General features: G+C 42.6%; 1 protein-coding gene across 1 annotated transcript in view; it reads left to right on the top strand.

Annotated features, from left to right (window-relative positions):
- LOC112074747 (N-lysine methyltransferase SMYD2-A-like) overlaps positions 1-6,630 on the top strand; it is a 25,647-nt gene extending 19,017 nt beyond the window's left edge. The window contains 4 exon segments of the mRNA XM_070440648.1: positions 132-246; positions 2,877-3,051; positions 3,743-3,851; positions 4,415-6,630. Coding sequence (XP_070296749.1) covers positions 132-246; positions 2,877-3,051; positions 3,743-3,851; positions 4,415-4,498 — 483 coding nt within the window. The 3' untranslated portion in view covers positions 4,499-6,630.
- The last annotated feature ends 490 nt before the right edge of the window (positions 6,631-7,120 follow it).

Genomic DNA, 7,120 nt, shown 5'->3' with positions numbered 1-7,120 from the left:
GTAGTAGTAGTAGTAATAAGAGTTTCATAGGTTAGTTATAGTGACCTATTTTGTGGTGGTTTTTACAAGTAAAGAAGTTGCTGTGTAACCCTGACTCGGGTCTTCTCTCCTCTCTCTCTACCTCGTTCTAGGATGGAGCTAAGATGGAGCTTCGTAAGTTGAGCTCTCCCCCGGAGGAGGTCAGAAAGATGGTTCACTACGCCAGGAATGTTATTGAAGAGTTCCGTAGAGCTAAGCACTACAAGAATATCCTTTTCTTTCCCTACTGTGAACCTCTTAGTTTTTCTATACAATCTCTGCTCTCTCTCTCTCTCCGTCTACACTACCGGCCAAAAGTGTTAGAACACCTACTCATTCAAGGTTTATTTTTTATTTTTACTATTTTCTACAATGTAGAAAAATAGTGAAGACATCAACACTATCAAATAACACATATGGAATCATGTAGTAACCAAAAAAGTGTTAAACAAATAAAAATGTATTTTATATTTGAGATTCTTCAAATAGCCACCCTTTGCCTTGATGACAGGTTTGCACACTCTTGGCATTCTCTCAACCAGCTTCACCTGGAATGGTTTTACAACATTCTTGAAGGAGTGCCCACATATGCTGAGCATATGTTGGCTGCTTTTCYTGCACTCTGCGGTCCTACTCATCACAAACCATCTCAATTTGGATGAGGTTGGGGAATTTTGGAGACCAGGTCATCTGATGCAGCAATCCATCACTCTCCTTCTTGGTAAAATAGCCCTTACATAGCCTGGAGGTGTTTTGGGTCATTGTCCTGTTGAAAAACAAATGATAATCCCACTAAGCCCAAACCAGATGGGATGGCGTATCGCTGCAGAATGCTGCCTTGAATTCTAAATAAATCACAGACAGTGTCACCAGCAAAGCACCCCCACAAAAGAACACCTCCTCCTCCATGCTTCACGGTGGGAAATACACATGCAGAGATCATCCGTTCACCAACACTGCGTCTCACAAAGACACGGTGGGTGGAACCAAAAATCTCCAATTTGGACTGAAGACCAAAAGACAAATTTCCCCCGGTCTAATGTTCATTGCTCGTGTTTCTTGGCTCAAGCAAGTCTCTTCTTATTATTGGTGTCTCCTCTGAACAGTTGATGTTGAGATGTGTCTTTTACTTTAACTCTGTGAAGCATTTATTTATCCAGGCTGTATCACATCCCGCCGTGATTGGGAGTCCCATAGGGCGGCGCACATTTGGCCCAGCGTCGTCCGGGTTTGGCCGGGGTTGGCCGTCATTGTAAATAAGAATTTGTTATGAACTGACTTGCCAAGTTAAATAAAGGTTAAATAAATAAAAATGTAAAAATATTTGGGCTGCAATTTCTGAGGCTGGTAACTCTAATGAACTTATCCTCTGCAGCAGAGGTAACTCTGGGTCTTCCTTTCCTTTGGCGGTCCTCATGAGAGCCAGTTTCAAAGCGCTTCGTGTTTTTGCGACTGCACTTGAAGAAACTTTCAAAGTTCTTGAAATGTTCCGTATTGACTGATCTTCATGTCTTAAAGTAATAATGGACTGTGGTTTCTCTTTGCTTATTTGAGCTGTTCTTGCCATAATATGGACTTGGTATTTTACCAAATAGGGCTATCTTCTGTATACCACCCCTACCTTGTCACAACACAACTGATTGGCTAAAACGCATTAAGGAAAGAAATTCCACAAATTAACTTTTAAGAACGCACACCTGTTAATTGAAATGCATTCCAGGTGACTACCTCATGAAGCTGGTTGAGAGAATGCCAAGAGTGTGCAAATCTGTCATCAAGGTAAAGGGTGGCTACTTTGAAGAATCTCAAATATAAAATATTTTGATTTGTTTAACACATTTTTTGGTTACTACATGATTCCATATGTGTTATTTCATATTTTTGATTTCTTCACTTTTATTCTACAATGTAGAAAATGGTAAAAATAAAGAAAACCCTTGAATCAGTAGGTGTTCTAAAACTTTTGACTGGTACTGTCTGTCCCCCCTTTCACCTGCGGTCACTGTCACTTTCTCTACCTCCTCCTCTCTCTCTCACACCTTCTCAGTCACCTCCTCTACCCGTCAAATCAAAGTTTACAATATACAGTACAGCGGTTCTTAACTGTATAATGAAATGCTGACTGGCCAGTGTAAAGTTAAGTGATTCCTTAACAGTGTAAAGTAGAACAGCAAATAAATCAATAGACAAGAAGCACAAGGATGGGTCAAAAAGACAAGCCAATAAAATAGATATGCTTCTACACAAGCAGAAGAGTGTTTTGGCTGCTCCCTCTTTAGTGTCTGGATACAGTGTGGGAGGTTTGATTGACAGCAGGGGTGTGTGGTACGCTGTAGAAATGTCACATTCTGTTCCTGTGCTGTAGGTGACATGTCGTGTCTTATATCCAGTGACATTCAGCAAACATAGCTTCTGTCCTTTTACCCACAAATCACTTCTGCACAGCCAATGTTATGAACATTAGCACATAGCCAAATTCTGTTTTCCCAACAGGGACTATTGGGAGAAGGGGCTAGGGACTATTGGGAGAAGACCCTAGGAGCTAGGGACTATTAGGAGAAGAGGCTAGGGACTATTGGGAGAAGGGGCTAGGGACTATTGGGAGAAGGGGCTAGGGACTATTGGGACTATTCAACTCAGACCCTACGAGGTCCGGAGCCTGCTGGTTTTCTATTCTAATAATTAATAGCACCCACCTGGTGTCCCAGGTCTAAATCAATCCCTGATTAGAGGGGAAGGAGAAAAAAAACGCAGTGGAACTTGGCTTCCAGGTCAAGATTTGAATTTAAGGGGTCTTGTTTTTTTTTGTTGCAATGAGGCCTCGGTCAGGTTGTGTTGAGTCCTTTACTCTATAGCACCCCCTAGTGACCTGCTGGAGATCTGCGAGTTGAGCCAGGAGAAGATGAGCTCTGTATTTGCCGACACTAACGTGTACATGCTTCACATGATGTACCAGGCCATGGGAGTCTGTCTGTACATGCAGGACTGGGACGGAGCCATGAGCTACGGAGAGAAGATCATACAACCGTACAGGTAACACATGCAAATACAACATAACAGTGGAGGCTACTGAGGGGAGGACGGCACATCATAATGACTGGAATGGAATGGAATCAAACACACGAAAACCATGTGTGTCTGATTCCATTCCATTGACTCCATTCCAGACATTATTATGAGCCGTCCTCCCCTCAAGCAGCCTCCTCTGCCACATACCTTTTCTTACTAGTACTGACTTTTCTGATAGCAACTTTTATCGAGGAACATTTTTACTTTTAATATGACTGTGATATGTGGTTGTCATAGATACCTTAGAGAGTCTCCGGTACTTTTCAACCACTAGTTATGAAAGTAGCGCTCACGAGACAAAACTGGTCCCCGAAAATAGCTTACCACGTCACATATGAGCAGATATGTACACCACGTCATTACGTCCACTGGTCAGCCTATTCTCTGATTGGTTCATCTCTCCTGTGTATCCACTACCCAGCCTATTCTCTGATTGGTTCATCTCTCCTGTGTGTCCAGTGTCCACTACCCAGCCTATTCTCTGATTGGTTTTCATCTCCCTGTGTCTGTCCACTACCAGCTGTTCTCTGATTGGTTATCTCTCTGTGTGTCAGTGTCACTACCAGTATCTTCTGATTGGTTAAATATCTCCTGTGTGTCCAGTGTCCACTACCCAGCCTGTTCTCTGATTGGTTCATCTCTCCTGTGTGTCCAGTGTCCACTACCCAGCCTATTCTCTGAACGTGTCCTCCATGTACCTGAAACTGGGCCGTCTCTACCTGGGACTGGAGAGGAAGACCCAGGGAGTCAAGGCATTAAAGAAGGTAACAAATCATCATACGCCAGGGGAGCATTCAGGAAGTACACTGAAACGCCAGGGGGGCATTCAGGAAGTACACTGAAATGCCAGGGGGGCATTCAGGAAGTACACTGAACTTCCAATGCTTTTCAATGAGGAAAATGTGGAATTGGAATTAGTTTTATTTTCTGAATTGACTGAAATTGAAATGGATTTGACCTCAACCCTGTCACACACAAACACACACCTTATTCAGTTATTCTTGGTTCAGTCTGGGCTTTGTTCAATTGAATCAGGTGTGAGTGCAGAGCTGGACTACAAGTCTGCGAACCCTGTAGCTCTCTGGCAGTTAAAGATCCCCTGGTCTATGGTTTCCCACTTACACTGGCTATGTCGTAAAAATGAATGAAAACAAAAATGTGCTGTTTGGTCTTAATGTAAGGTTAGCAGTGTGGTTTAGGGTTTAAAATCTGATTTTAAGAAGAGTAATTGTAGATATAGGCAGGGTTTATGACTTTGCAATTTGGCCAGATGGTGACGACCAACAAAAGTTGATGGGTAACGTGTCATATCCTGTTTCCTGTGCAGGCGATCGCCATTATGGAAGTGGCTCATGGGAAGGATCACCACTATGTAACAGAGATCAAACGAGAGGTGGAGGAGCTGAAGTAAGGAGGAGGAAAAGTGAAGAAGAGGAAGGAGTGAAGAAGAGGATTAGAGGAAGAGGGAGTAATGTGAAGGAGGGGTGAGGACCATGAAGGACTTCTCCAAACCCTGGGTCAAAACATCATAATTAAACAAAATAGCTGTATGGAGCTGAGCATGCATCCTATACCTCTCTCTTTATGTGTCTCCTTCTCCCTCTATCTCCCCCTCCAACTCTCCATCTATCTCCCCCTCCAACTATCTCTCCCTCCAACTCTCCATCTCTCTTCCTCCAACTCTCCATCTAGCTCTCCCTCTCCCTCCATCTATCTCTCCCTCTCCCTCCAACTCTCTCCCTCGTTCCGTCTTTGTTGATGAATTTAAAGTCAAATCAGGTTTCTTACAGGCCGGCAGTTTCTCTCATTAACCAGCCAGTGAAAAGAGACAACGGCCCTAGTATTTCTGCTCCATCGGTTGTTTCTGCAAACTGGCTGCTTCTACGGTAACGGTCAAATCATGTCCTGTGAGGTCTGAGACAGTACATGACGGGGGTCTTACTGGGTAGCACTATTGCTGTAAATGGCAATGATACTTGTAGTTTTTTTGGTTTGTTTCTGGCGCCTGGACTCGTATCTGCCCAAACTTTGAAGAGAAGAGAGAATTCATGAATTCACAAATCATGTTTGAATTAACGGATCAAGTGTTTCTCTCGTAGCAAATTGAGAGAAGAGAAAAAAAATAATAATTGAGTCCGAACTTAAATCATTTCTTTGTCCTACAGCACAGACCTTGTTGAGGAAATGTCCTTTTTGCCTGTTTTAGAAAATGAGAAGTGTTGCTTGTTTTCTCTCTCACTCATAAACAGGATGCTGTCTTTGTACCGGTCTGAAGGGAAGTCATTGGAACTCCGGAGAAACTGTCTTGTGGATCCCGCAGTGATTCTCATTCTCTGAACAGTGTCCACTAACTCTATTCCTGGAGAGCTAGCAGGCTTTTGTTCTAGCCCAGCACTAAACACCTGATTTTAAACGGATAATGGCCCAGACATGTGGCTAAATTGAATTAGCTGAATCAGGGCTCGTATTCCAAAATTGTATTAAAGCTGCATTTGGGCAAAAGAGCTGAATCTGATTGGTCAAAAGACAAATTAGTGAGAGAAGAAGAAAAAAAAAGATGAGAATTGTGCTGCTTGTGTAAACGCAGCCTTTCGAGTAAAAGTAAAAAGATCTAGGATCAGTTTTGCCTTTTTAAATCATTATGAATAAGAGGGGGTGTGGCCTGATCCTAGATCAGCTTGGGAATACAAGCCCAGGGCTGCGTTCAGTTCGCTTGAACGTTTGCTATGTTACCGGAACGGTTTGTACTGAACGACAGGTTTTTTCCCAAAACATTCTTGTATGTTCTTGAACAGACTTGAGTTGCGTTTGCTCAGTTCTGTGGGCGTGCCGCGGTGTGGCTTGAAGCAAGGAGTGACATATATTTAAAATGACAGTGGTGTATTTTGAACCCACAATTCAACTTGTTTTTCAACTGGCCATTCAGTACCGTTTCCATTCAATTGAACGTTTTATTCCGTTTTTATGTACTGAACGCAGCCCTGGTGTGTCCTACCCATGGAGGAAGGACCAACTGTAGCATTGCTAACAATAGTTAGCATCCTCTTCTACTCCAAGGGCTCCCTCCCAACCACAGAACTAGAGTCCTCTGGGTATAAACATCAGTTCAATGTCTTTTGATTTAAAGTAGTAATTGAGTTTACCTAACTTGAAATCAACAAAAGTGTGAACTGTGTTGGAATAAGTTTGGGGGGAATTTWTTTCTCTCCAGAATTCCTTTGTTGTTGTTGACTTTTTGCAAATCCAATCCGTTTTCCACGTCGTTGATTTAGCATCATCACATTGAATGTTTTTGTTAAAACAATGTTGATTTTTTTTTTTTGTTGACTAGTTTGTGCCCAGTGGGATAACTGTAACCCCCAACCATTATGGAAATATACCTGACCATAGAACAGCGGTTAGGGACAATGTGATGCTTCCCCCTCAGGCCTCCACTGTGGTGTCCGGTAAATGTTGTTTSAATGTTAGTTTGTGTGTTGGACATCAGGACACAACATTTCTCTATCAGCRGGGGACTACCCAAATAAATAACCTGAGAATGTTGTCAATGTTTATTCACTGGCGTGTATGGGTCGACAAACTTTACATGTGAAATAACTCATTTTATTCCGTTTGATCATCTTATGATGATCCTCAGATGAACCAAAAGAAGGCAGGTGCTTACTGGGGGGAATGGAAGAACTGGTTGAGTTCCCACCCAACTACACTGAACACAAATAACACACAACATACAACAATTTCAAAGATTTTCCTGAGATACAGTTCATATAAGGAAATCAGTCAATTGAAATAAATTAATTAGGCTCTAATCTATGGATTTCMCATGACTGGGAATACAGATATGCATCGGTTGGTCACAGATACCTTAGGGGGGAAAAAGGTAGGGCCGTGTATCAGAAAACCAGTCAGTATCTGGTGTGACCACCATTTGCCTAATGCAGCGTGACACATTTCCTTCACATAGAGTTGATCAGGCTGTTGATTGTGGCCTGTGGAACGTTGTCCCACTTCTCTTCAATGGCTGTGCAAGGTT

This window comes from Salvelinus sp. IW2-2015, unplaced genomic scaffold, assembly GCF_002910315.2.
Source record: "Salvelinus sp. IW2-2015 unplaced genomic scaffold, ASM291031v2 Un_scaffold2794, whole genome shotgun sequence".
NCBI lineage: Eukaryota > Metazoa > Chordata > Actinopteri > Salmoniformes > Salmonidae > Salvelinus > Salvelinus sp. IW2-2015.
This window is presented reverse-complemented; position numbering and strand designations above follow the sequence as displayed.